Source organism: Adiantum capillus-veneris, chromosome 29 (genome assembly GCF_014529385.1).
Source record: "Adiantum capillus-veneris isolate H3 chromosome 29, ASM1452938v2, whole genome shotgun sequence".
Taxonomy (NCBI): Eukaryota; Viridiplantae; Streptophyta; class Polypodiopsida; order Polypodiales; family Pteridaceae; genus Adiantum; species Adiantum capillus-veneris.
This window is the reverse complement of record NC_140959.1, coordinates 92,961,574-92,974,336: the sequence shown is the minus strand read 5'-3', so window position 1 is coordinate 92,974,336 and position 12,763 is coordinate 92,961,574. Positions and strand designations below refer to the sequence as shown.

General features: G+C 40.9%; 2 protein-coding genes across 2 annotated transcripts; one reads left to right on the top strand and one right to left on the bottom strand.

Moving 5' to 3' along the window:
• The first annotated feature begins 3,131 nt into the window (after positions 1-3,131).
• On the top strand, positions 3,132-4,069 carry LOC147419602 (uncharacterized). Its single transcript, XM_086506224.1, has 3 exons — positions 3,132-3,573; positions 3,658-3,746; positions 3,851-4,069. The coding sequence occupies exons 1-3, from the start codon at positions 3,390-3,392 to the stop codon at positions 3,923-3,925; spliced, it is 348 nt and encodes a 115-aa protein (XP_086362350.1). The 5' UTR covers positions 3,132-3,389; the 3' UTR covers positions 3,926-4,069.
• A 1,900-nt stretch (positions 4,070-5,969) lies between these two features.
• On the bottom strand, positions 5,970-10,465 carry LOC147419601 (peroxidase P7-like). Its single transcript, XM_086505803.1, has 4 exons — positions 9,966-10,465; positions 8,581-8,769; positions 7,332-7,500; positions 5,970-6,641 (listed from the first exon to the last, which is right to left on the bottom strand). The coding sequence occupies exons 1-4, from the start codon at positions 10,293-10,295 to the stop codon at positions 6,238-6,240; spliced, it is 1,092 nt and encodes a 363-aa protein (XP_086361929.1). The 5' UTR covers positions 10,296-10,465; the 3' UTR covers positions 5,970-6,237.
• Between the last annotated feature and the right edge of the window lie 2,298 nt (positions 10,466-12,763).

Below are 12,763 nucleotides of genomic sequence, written 5' to 3'. Positions count from 1 at the left end.
AACTCGCTTGTCCTTTTTCATGCTTGTTGTTCTTCTAGCCCACTCAATTATCTCCATTATGCACCCAAATAAATTTTCCATAAGAGACCCTAATATCATAGTCCTATTTACATCCCCTTCTTTATGGAAAGCTTGATTAATTAGTGCTCCAATCACAAGGCATACCATGTTGAAGTGCAAGGTTGATCATATCACACATCCAATGATGTGATGCCTCTCCCATACTTTTAATAATTTTTGGCTTGATATCTTGAAGATCTCTCGCTTTGCAAGTGGATTACTTTTGAAGCCCACCACATATATCTTCAAGACTAAAAAAAGAGGGCATATATGGGAGTGAACCATAACATAACTTTCTTGCATTTGTTGGTTTCTCATCGATAGTTGCCTATATTGCATGTACATATCCATAAAACTCAAGTTACCAAAACTCTCACCCCGCTTTTCCTTTAGGTTTCTCCAAATTTTCCAAAAGTACGTGCCTTTTCTAGAACTAGAATTTTTATTTTGATTGACTTCCCATCTTCTTTTCTTTTGAATTAGTGCTTTGTACACATACAAATGACTTTGATAGTTATCTTTGTCCTTAAATGCATCTAGCTTTATTTGGGACTTTTGAGCATCTTGAAACTCTTTATCAAACCACCTCTTGAGCGATCTACCATTGTTCACACCTCTGACATGCTTTATGGAAAAGAAATCTTTGACACAAGAACAAATAACTTTCTTGAAGGATTTCCATTTATTTTCCAATGATGCATAATTTTGGAGCTTTCTCATTCATAAATGTTTCTCAACCATTTTAGTACACATCCGTGATTGTTTGATATCCATACAAAGAAAACTTTTCTTCACTTTAAATGAGATTTTTATGATTACTTGTTTCTCCACATGTAAGATCAATAGGTAAGGTCCAATGTTATGATTATAGGCCCCATTGTTCTCATTATGGGATCCATTGTTTTGATTTTGGACTCCATTGGCCAATTGTAAAACTCTATAAGTGATGGCTTCAAAGAGTAGCATATAGTCAATCACACTATTCCCATCGTGTTTTCTAAATGTAAATTCTTCAATTCCATTCCATAAAGATACACCATTTGCAATGACCATACGCATACTCTTGCACATGCATAGGAGATTGTGATCTAGATCTTTCTTACCCATCGAAGTATGATCATACAAGTGAAAGTCCTCCAACTCTCTTTAATGATGACATATCAAACTGGTGTGTATCATGGTGCAATGTTTTTGTGTGGCCATTTTATCCCTAAAGATAATATCATCACTTTTGCCTTTAAAATAAGCAATGTCCTTCTCTAACATTAAAAAATTTCTAATTTCTATCCATGCAAGCAAGAAAGGGGGAACCATGATGATGGATGTAACAATCGGCAACAAAAATGGTTGCTCTTTTTGGTGTCATAGTTTTCAGCCATACGTAACATTTGCGCTTGCCATCTTTTACAATTGATACAAAACATTCCAACCCTTTCTAAACCATGGATGAACCCCTCCTTTACTTCTTCATTGATTTATATTTTTTCACCACTTCAATCAATGTACATTGTATTCCTCCATCCCATTAATCTATGTGTGTCATGCTCCCAAGTTTCACAAGAAGTACATTATTAGCTTTGTTAGGTAGTTCATTCGTACCAATTGCCACATTCATAGGTATTCATTGACATTCCAAATAATTCTTTCAATTGACATTCATAGGTCACATATTCTTATTTTCTTAATGAGCTGGCCTCCTTCTTAAGCATATGTTTTCTTCATGAGACATGTCCTTGTTTTTCTTGTTCCTATTACATTTAACTACATAATAGTATGATCTTCACATACAAAATATTTTGTAGCTCTCAAATATGTCTCACTAGGATAATATTTTGCTTGGTCGCATTCGACATAGAGCATATGATTGGCCTTTCTTTTGAGAAGAGAGCTCCTTGCTTACCCACTCTAAGTGCTCCCTAAACCATAAATCTTTACATACTCAAGTGGGTTTTGAAAAAATCTTCAATAAAAATGGCAAGAGAAGGAGACATCTTTGACTTCTCTTTGAGAATTCCACAATTCTAATCTCTCTCTCTCTCTCTCTCTCTCTCTCTCTCTATTGTTCTCTCTCTCTCTCTCTCGCTCTTGTTTACCCTATCTCTCTCATATTTTTATATTACATCTCTTTCTCTCTCTTGTGTATTGTATCTCTCTCATCTTTGTGCATTAAAGGGGATGGATATGGAAAGAGAATGAGCATATGACATGTTGCATTCCTCTTGATAGCCTTTTGTATTCCATCAAGTAGTAATTCTTTCTAAAGTAAAGTAATAGCATTATTCTTTGGCATTTGGTTCAAGACATCACACATGACATTATGTTTGCAAGATTTCTATACTATCTTGATGCCATAATTAGCTAAGACATATTTTCAGTAACCCTACTTGGTCGAAAGATTTGGCTATGTTTGGACATATTTCAAGGATGTGTGTGTGTGTGTGTGTGTGTGTGTGTGTGTGTGAGAGAGAGAGAGAGAGAGAGAGAGAGAGAGAGATTCTAGTATCATCCCTGAAGGTCAAATATGACCAAATGGACCAAAGATACATGTGATGTACTTTGTATGGGGCTGACAAGTGATTTTCAATGCTCCAAGATAGTGGTGATGAGAATGTAATGGAGAGCCCACACTATGTCTGGGAGAGGAAAGTATATAGGTTTAAGTCATGGATGAAAGTGTGAGGGACCTCAAGGTTTTTTTTTTTTGAATGTATGGTTTTATGGAATAATGTGGTGGTATTGTGATGCCTTGGCTTGTTACGAGCACGGTTTCTTTGTAAATTTTTTGGTTCAACACTCATGATTTGTGAGTTCTGCACAAAAAAAAAAGTCATCTGGACCCGGGCCCAGATGGATCACATCTACATTCTTCAAATGCCATGCTAACACAATCGGGCAAATTACCTCAATGCTCCATAGTGCTCCTCTACAAATTAAAATAAGATGGTAATGCTTGTTTCATAGAACCCACCTTGTAATCTATGGTTTCCCTTACCTACTCCTGCCACCTACATCACCCTTGTCTGTTACACCTACACAACTCGCACGATTTTCACTTGGGCCAAGGTGCGTGCAACCTTGTAGAGATTATAGAGGGTAAGAGAGAGAAAGAGGGGTATGGTCAATGCCTTTTTTTTCCCAAAAGTTTGGACTTGAGACTATAGTCTAAGGTCTGCTGGGATCTCTATGGTTGCACTCTCCATGAGGCAGGGGATCTCACATGCGGTGCTACGGCAGGGCGGGGTACTTGTAGCCAAGCTGGATGATGGTGTGGCACCAAGGCAGACGTGGCCTCCTCTGGGGTGAGGGACCGGGCGATCTTCCTCCTCGCCATGGTTTGCCCCTTGGCTGACACCCTATATTTTTGGCATGCAACCTCCCCTTGGAGGAAAATTGGCAGTCGGTTTGTGGGCCTGCTTGCAAGAGGCGGTCAGCTCGTGGCAACAAGGGCTCTACTCTGTAGGGGCTTGCCTCATCTTTTAAAGCCTATGGCTTCTCATGGACTCGATGTAGAAGGTGGATTTTGTTTCCTTCGATTGCTCCTTTTTTGAGTCGGGGTTCTGCTCTGTGCTGCTTCTTTTTTTTGTCATGTCTTGCTAGCTCTCTCAAGTGGAGGTCTATCTCTTAGTGGCAACAAGGGTTGGGTCATGGCAACCTCTCGAAGAAAGCATGGCATGCAAGTGATGGAGGTAACGCCTCCCCCTTTCTGCAACAAATATGTCTTCATATTGGTTATGGTGTTTCAAAATCAGCATTGTACTGATGGGGTCCTGTGGTGTTTTGCTCCATCTAGAGGGGGATCTCACCCAAGTGTGGCAAGCTTGGTGTTAATCCATGGCACCTTGTGCTATTGGGTGTACCCTTCTAAGTCTATTTGGTATGTTGGCTTGATTGTATCCAATTTTTCTTGGGTTGTCTTGATGCCCTAGCTCGATTTGTGAGCGGGGCTAATCTTGTAAATTATTTGATCTGATTCATTTATTCATTCACTGTTGTGAGTTTTGCAAAAACAAAAAAAAAACCTCACTTTCCTTGATGTCCAAAGGAAAGTAAAAGCTCTCTCTCTCTCTCTCTCTCTCTCTCTCTCTCTCTCTCTCTCAAAGCAAACGCATCTTCTCAAGGGCACAACCACATGGATTAGCGAGGCTCTAACCCCCGCCCAACTCAAGATAAAGAAGCAACGGTGAGTACGTCGTCTATCATGGTGGTAGAGCCATCATTGAAGAGTTTCGAACACAGAAACCCACCCGACATCTTCCTCCTCCCCCTTAGCCACCCCTACCTCTTGGGATAGTTTCCTATGACATTAAAACTCTCTTCTTCTTCTTCTTCTCTCTCTCTCTCTCTCTCTCTCTCTCTCTCTCTCTCTCTCACACACACACACACACACACTCGTCTGCAGAGAGAGTTTGGGTTGAGTACATTTTGAACTAATTAAAATTACAAAATCTTGTGTAGATTTTTTGCTTTCCTCAAAGAAAATCTGAAAAATTTCACAAGTTTTAGTGTTTTGCACTTTGCCCCTCACCTTATATTCCTCTCTCTAGCCCCCCGCCCCCCCCCCCCCCCCCCCCCCCCCCCCCCCCCCCCCCCCCCCTCTCTCTCTTTAGCCCCCTCCTTACCCACTACCCTCTCTCTCTTTGATCTTCTCCTACCCCATATTCCTCCTCCTCTCTCTCACACACACACGTGCGCGCACACACACACACACCAATGTATTTTGTCTTTAACAGAATCCAATGGGTCACACTTCATACACTACATCACCCATACTACCCCCCCCCCCCCCCCCCCCCCACACACACACACACACACACACACACCAATGTATTTTGTCTTTAACAGAATCCAATGGGTCACACTTCATACACTACATCACCCATACTACCCCCAACTACAAAACCGTGTCCTTTGCTGAAAAAGGAAATTGTACTCGCCATTATATCCTTGAGACTATCCCTTTGTCAATGATACACACTATCTTAATCATTTGACTTAGCTGCCACTCCCCTCAATGAGAGATGGGACACTCGGGATGCACATTATTCTCATTGCAACTTCAAGAGTATAAGTACCACACACTACTAGAGTGCTTAGCGCTTACTCACATTTGAACTTGCTTCCCCACACTTTCAGCCATGACTTAGACCTACACACTTTCCTCTACTAGCCACAATGTGGGCTCCATGGGATTCTCATCACCACGATCTTGGAGCCCTGAGACTTGAGGGTGCATCGAGGTCCATGAATAAGGGATTGAAGCCGATAGGCAATAAGAAACCACATATCTAGACAAGAGGTGTATGCGAAAGGGGGGATCATGCATCTCAAGCACGAGAAAGGCTCATGGCTAAAGTAAGCCCCTTAGGGTGGGTTCAGACTAGAGCGACGGAAAAACAAATTAGAGGACTTTAGGATCCAACGTCTCTTTGAGAACAACCACTCGATAACTAGTTTCAAATTGAATCTACTAACATAATATGGTGGAGGGAGTGACCCTTTACACATGTCACGTTCTGCGAGATGAAGGCTATAAGCCAAAAGTGGGGGAGCGAAAAAGAGAGAGAGAGCTCAAAAGGGGGGCGAAGGAGAGAGAGAGAGAGAGGCTGTCAAAGGCGGCCGACGATACTCGTATTTAAGAAAGTAAGGAAGTGATCGTCTCTATTGGAAACCGTTTGAAGAGTGGACTCAAGCAATCAAAGTCATTATGGTTCTGATATCAATCAATCCACAAAATGTAACTATCTAAGTAGCTTTTGTCGCTCTTGTCTGTGAGGGCCTTTGTAGATTTGAAACGTGTGTTATGACCCCTCAAGGCACCCAACATGCTTGAGGTAATTGTACAATCTTTCGAGATTAATATGACACATCCACTCACAATTGTAAGTATGGGGGAAAAAAAGAGAGGACTATACCAGCAAAGTTTAGTACATTCTTTTGCAAGAACTAGCCATTGCTAGCACAATACAACGTTGGAAGAGGACCAATTGACACTAACAAGAAAAGGCTACATATAGAAGAATGAGATATGGAAACTTAGTGAAACTGAGCATATTTTGAACAAAACTTTTATGAAGGGCTCGTATAAATGAACTTGAAGAGCTATGGAAACACACTAGGTTTACTCATCTGCATCATCCTTGTAGAACTAGGGACACACATTAGGAATTTGGTAGATTTTTATGAGTTTGGAGCTGTGCATTTTTTCCTAATGACTCCTTTTTGACCAGTTAGGACACCCAACTGGCTCATTTTGACCATAGAGATTGAAAATTGTTGAAAGAAGAGGGGCTGATTTTGCGCATACAATTGAACAAGTTGCATGGTATCCGAGGCATTTAAGAGTGTTGCATCTGTATGAAAGATTGCTACCTTTGCCAAAACATTCTTAAAGTATGCATTGTCAAAGAGGTTCTTGGTGATGAAATCTAAGTGCACTGTGAACCCTGCCTTTGCTGAGTTGCTTGCTGGTAGGCAAATGCGTGATAGATTGGATGCAAAGGCGGGGTTAAGATCGGTAGAAACTGTGGGTGTTATTTGTGGATCCACAAACCTGCAATGCGCTTGCCCAATCGAATGGCCCCCTATGTATTAAAAATCAGCATTGTATTAGTTAGAGGAACATTGATTAATTTATAATATAGCTCTAATCTTATAAACAGTAGGATGTAAATCCACATGCATAGTTGGATGTATTCCCCTTTCAAGAAAGGGCTTAACTTTGCTTTCAAAGCTTAATCACAAGAAGATTTATAAGGAATTTTCTCATGTAGGAAAACGGAGTCTTTTTCAGTGTTTTTCATACAATGTCCAGCAGACCGGCGGTCCCCTACCCCCTATCGTACCTAGCTAGGTATGCGGTGCCTCCCTCATAGAAGCTCCTGATGTTGAGGTAAGTCACAATGTGGGAATTATTGTGAGAATTTGTCCTAAACTTCTTGTGAATGACAAGCCAATGGCTTTGAAAACAAGCTTATAATTTTCAATTATAGTTAATCATTCATATTATTAAGATAACACTAAAGTGTATCAATCTCCACATATGTGATTAATGTAATAGCACATCCAAGCAGAGATGGTTTAATTGTTCTCAATAAGAACTAGGATGTGTGTGTGTGTGTGTGTGTGTGTGTGTGTGTGTGTGTGTGTGTGTGTGTGTGTGTGTGTGTGTGTGTGTGTGTGTGTGTGTGTGTGTGTGAGAGAGAGAGAGAGAGAGAGAGAGAGAGAGAGAGCATAGGCATTGGCATACAATTCCATTCTTTCCTTGAGCTTACCAGATAAGGAGACAAGATCCTTGATGTCAAGCCCATGGTTTTGGAAATTCTGTTTGAGAGCAGAAATGTTGAGTGTGGGAGGAGGGATGTTGTTAACGACAGTTTGATTGGAAGCGGCAGAGATGCTATCACGCCGTCCCATTTGCATCGGAATGTTTGGCCCACCCACCTATACACAATGCCTTGTAAGTCTTGACATGAGAAACAATATATAGCATGTAAGGGTGCCAATCTCAATGTGCCTATACCATAAATTTAACATAATTTATGATAAATCTATGTGAGAAACTTAAAATTATCCACAAGCTTATGTTAATAAGCATCAAGGTTTTGCATGCAAAATCTAGAGCAAAAATGGTGCATACCTCTTAAATAATCAAGAAAAGTTCTTGGAATTATAAGCAATATAATCTTAGGTATATCAACTATGTTTCAATGGTGTTAGATATTTTATTAGCAGAGGATACTTATTTAGCAGAATCATGCGAAAATAATTTGAGAAGAGTGTACATGTGCCATGTAACAATAATATCATGCAATATTTAGAAATTTAGAATGTGTGCTGTCGGAGCTAATCAAGACTTCCTGTTTTTTTTATTAAGACTAAGCGTCTGGCTTATTTCTTTTAGCTTTTACAGTAAAACACTGATGTACATAAGGAGGAAGGGTTTTGAAAATTTTGTATCTTGATCAAGCAAGGGCAATGTATTGCCATAAGCAAGTGCCACAACCACCATGATGTACTGTTTGTGGTGGTTGAATTGTGTTTCTCTTGCATGCTTTACAAGGAGAGTTCAAGTGATGCTTGATAAAAATCAATTTTTTGGCAATGTTTTTTAACTAAGATTTATGTCAAAATCTATGATATTCGTCGAGATTTTGCACTAAAATACCCATTTTTGGAATGGAATTACCACCGAGATTTTTCATTTTCAACGGAGAAATTTACACTACAAACCAGCACTGAGTCCAAGCAAAAGCCTTACCCTCACAACCTTATAATCATGAAGCAAAAGCCTTCAGTAGAGTAGATTAATACATAGGGACATCATTATTGTGAATTAGCTTTTGAGCTCATTTGCATTTTTATAGCTACCCTCTTAAAAAGCAACAATTGCAAGACCTTCACAATGGAAAAATCATCCCCATGCAATCCTTTTCTCTTAATTGGACCTTTTTCTGCCATGATTTAGTTCAATGTGATATGCTTCAATCATATATTCCCTTTATAGAACAATGCAAAACTCACCAAGGCAACTGCAATCTTTGTTGATAAGATGATAGTGTCTGCACAGGAGACAACACCTGGGCACACAGCCTCTACTGATTCTTTGATTTCATCCAAAGCTCTTAATGAGGATGCTCTAATGCTTGCATTATTAGGAGTGGCAGTTTGCTCTGTCACGGGTTTCACCAACAAAAGAGAGGCATCACAACCCTGAATGTTTGTAACCGACCAAAAGCTTGTTAGTGTCTCTTCCTTGTCAACAATGTAGAGGACGAGCTTGCAAATGAAATGTGACATACAATGCACATATATGCATGTGCCTTAATTCTTGACTAGAGAATTAGTGTATAACCCACTAAGGTTTATCGTATGGTGTCGCGTGAGTATACAACATGGAGATTTTATAAGGCAAAAGAGGTAGATTTTACAAAGGAGGGTTCCTTATATAAGGTTCAAAAAGGCAATTTTGGTGCATGTAGGTGACATCTCCCTAGTATTGATAGTGGATCTCTAGTGGATCCCTCAGGTGTATAAGCTTGACTATAGAAAATAAGATATTAATTTGGAAAGTGAATAATCAGTTAATTAACTACAAAAAAGAGCTAAACTAGTAGCATTTGGCATAATGATCTTGGTGCAAGTATCTTGTAGCAATACGAGCATTATCGCCCGTGTTGATACAAAGGATGTCGTGAGAAACTACTAGGGAGTCGCTTGGTTGCCTTCGAACCCATGACCCAAATCACGAACGATGAAGACTCAACCAACCAAGCTAGCTCCTTTGGACCTTGGTGCAAGTATCTTAATGTAGTCATTGTTGAAATTGAAATCATGCACAATGGAAACAAATGTTACCCTTGTGATAGAAATGAGTATCCTTGCTTTCATTGGGAACAGATGCATTGAAAGAAGAGAAAGACACACACAAAGCAATAATAATTATATTCTATAGAATAAAGAGATGGGAAAATGGTGAGAATGATTAAGGTTAAAATGTGACAACTTGTAAGATTGATATTATCTTGAACGTTGAGAGCTCAATGCTTGGAGAGAAAAGTGGGTTTGTTGTGATTGCACCCATAAGCTAGAAATAATTTAGAAAAATGAAATATTTATGAGAAAGCTTGCAGAATTAATGTATGGTTCTTCAAATTATAATGATTGAAAGAAACGTAGGTTTAGTATGATTGTTCTACCAACTTAAGCTAGGCTAGTGGAAAGGCTTTGCAAGACAAATTAAGGGTTTGGAAAGAGGAGCATTTTGAAGTTGTATTGTGGTGATGAACTCAAGACCTCTATGGAAGAGAGAGAGAGAGAGAGAGAGAGAGAGAATTACAACCTTGACAGAAGAAGAGATTTGAGAGAGAGAGAGAGAGAGAGAGAGAGAGAGGACGGGGAAGGGAGACCTGAACAAAGCAATCGTGGAACATGATACGAAGGATGCCAGCAGCTTGGCCGGGGTCCCTTTGAAGGATGGCCCGCATTTTCTCTTCAATCACTTGCTCCACCTGCGGGCAGGAGGCCTTGTAGAACTCCATAGACAGGTCGCCTCCGCCACTACTACTACTACCACCACTAGGACCCGGCCCCTTGTTGTTGTAATTGTTGTTGTTGCCGCTGTTTCCATTTCGTGGCTTGAACTGAGCGCCGCCACCCTGGCCGCTCACCATGGTCCCCAACACCAAGCTTATCCCTGCTATTATTATTGCCACCACACTCACACTCAGCTTCCCCATCTCTCTCTCTCTCTCTCTCTCTCTCTCTCTCTCTCTTTTGCTCTTGCTTCCAACTTCTGTGGGTTGACGCTTTTGCCCCCAATTTGGCTTATATACAGATAGCTGGCCTTCCCCAATATTCCAACAACTCCAACGACGCGCTCTCTCGTTAGGAGTTGGCAGAAAAGGTAAGGCTAGGCTACGAGACACATTCTCTAAAGAAGAGCCTTTCTTAGCGCTCGCTCGCTCTCTCTCTCTCTCTCTCTCTCTTATGCACATGCACAAAGACCCACTCACTCATCCCCCAAAGGGTCAAGGGAAATTCTCTAAACAAGAACCTTGGTAGTTTGGTGCTCTCTCTCTCTCTCTCTCTCCCCTACACACATACACACCCAAAAGTAAAAGAAAGTTCCCTAAACAAGAACCTCAGTAGTTCGGCTCCCCCCCCTTCTCTCTCTCTCTCTCTCACACACACACACACACACACACACCCCTTTGACCAAACATTAGGTTCACCCACACCCAACGAACCAACAAGCACACATATGCCCCTCAAAATTCCAAGAGCTTCCATGGAGTTGCATTCCCATATCCTTCCCTTCTCTCATAGGGGGTGTGCAGTGTTAGGAAAAAACCGGGGTCCAATGTATTTTAACCGGTTGAAATCCTAAAATCCCGGTTAGATTTTGAGCTTGTGTTGAAGAAAACCAAGAAGTTTTCACAAATTTTAGTGTAATTACCGACAAAAGCTTTAAATTTTGACCTAAAAACCGGGACAATTTCAAGCTTGCCCTTATTTTCTTCGGTTAGGACAAATGTATTTTTCTAGCCCTGGGGGTGTGTGTTGCCATGCATCAAAAAAAGCTTCTCACTTCCTAGTACCTACTCTACTCTGCCTTTCAAACAAACCAAGAAACAATCCTGTATGTCGGCTTTAGCAAGTTCCTTGCGTGTCAAAAATCAATGCATTTTAATGCAAGATATGAACGTTGGCCCATAACCATAAGGGAATAATTGTACAAGCCTCCCCTCCTCCTCTCATGAGTTGTTGTGTTTATGTTGTTTTGTACAAAGCACACATGTCCCTTTTGCCTTTTCATTGCACATATGCACCGTTAATTTATGTCCTCATCCTCCTCCTATATAAAGGAATGTGGTTGACAAGTGCCTCTTTTCTCTTCCTAATTCCTCTTTCTTCCCGTTTTTCCATAGTCACAATTGTGAGTGGAAGAGTTGTATTATCTCTATAAAAAAATCTATACTATATATAGATAACGAGGGGGAGGGATTCCGACCCCCCCTCTCTGCCATACATCTTTAGCTCCTTCATCCGGCAAATTCAGGCAATCAATGCTCACTATGCAAATAGCTAGAGAGAGAGAGAGAGAGTACTTGTTCATTTATGTCCTCATCCTCCTGTGCCAAATTTGAGGATTCTCTTCTCTTCCTAGTTTCTATATATCTTTCCCTTAAGCATCCGAACGGCTCCTCCTAGAGACCAAGCAGGTGCACATGGTCCCACAACCCACAAATTTAATTGTAGTGCTTGGCAAGTAAAAAGTTGCTCACATTCACAGATGCCAATATCCAAAGGTTAGAAACTCACACATACCTGTTTAGTGAGGATGCCTCCCCCCCACACCCCCTTCTTTTCAAAGTCGAAAACCCAAAAAAAAAAAAAAAAGGCAAACCTAAGGAGGATTTTAGTGAATGTCACTTAAAATATATGTACTATCACATGGGTTCAATAGGTTGCCCCAATTTTGGAAGCAGGTGGATTAACGGGTATCTTCCGAGATGCCTTGGATAGATTTGAAGTCAAAAAGGGGGAAGCAAACACATGGAGGCAGGAGAGAAAGTCAGTATACACGACATGTTCTCTGGAAGTGAGAGAGAGAGAGAGAGAGAGAGAGAGAGAGAGAGCATCCCATTTGCAAGGGCTCGGTAGAGCGTGAACGGGGAGAGAAGCAAGGCGGCGTAGAAGAGGAGTCTGTTGTCCAAGATGTGGAGGGAAGCAAGGAGACGTGGGAAGCAAGGTGCATGGCAGTGGGGGTGGTGGTCGTGGGTATGGGAGGCGTAGAGAGGATGCTGCCAGGCAGGATGGTGGAGGCACAAGGGGGGCGATGCACAGCACGCGAGTAAACAGAGCGCCAAGCGATGGCGAGCACGTAGGGGAAGCGAAGAGAGAGGAGAGAGACGGATTGTTTTTCTTTTTGTTTGGAGTGCAGGGATCTTGCGAGATTCAGTTAATAGGAGCGTAGACCCAATAGATTATAATACCAACAACAGTCACTTGTTTATTTAATGAGGAATATCACTGAAGTAACTTCAAAAAGTAAATATATAGATTGAGTGGAAAAAGAGTGTGTTACATTAATTTTGAAAAGATCACAGATAAAGGATGTTTACAATACCCGTTGAACACATGTGATCTAGAAGTTTTACATATATTGAACCCCATGCAAAATATTCTCATCCCACTTCACAAT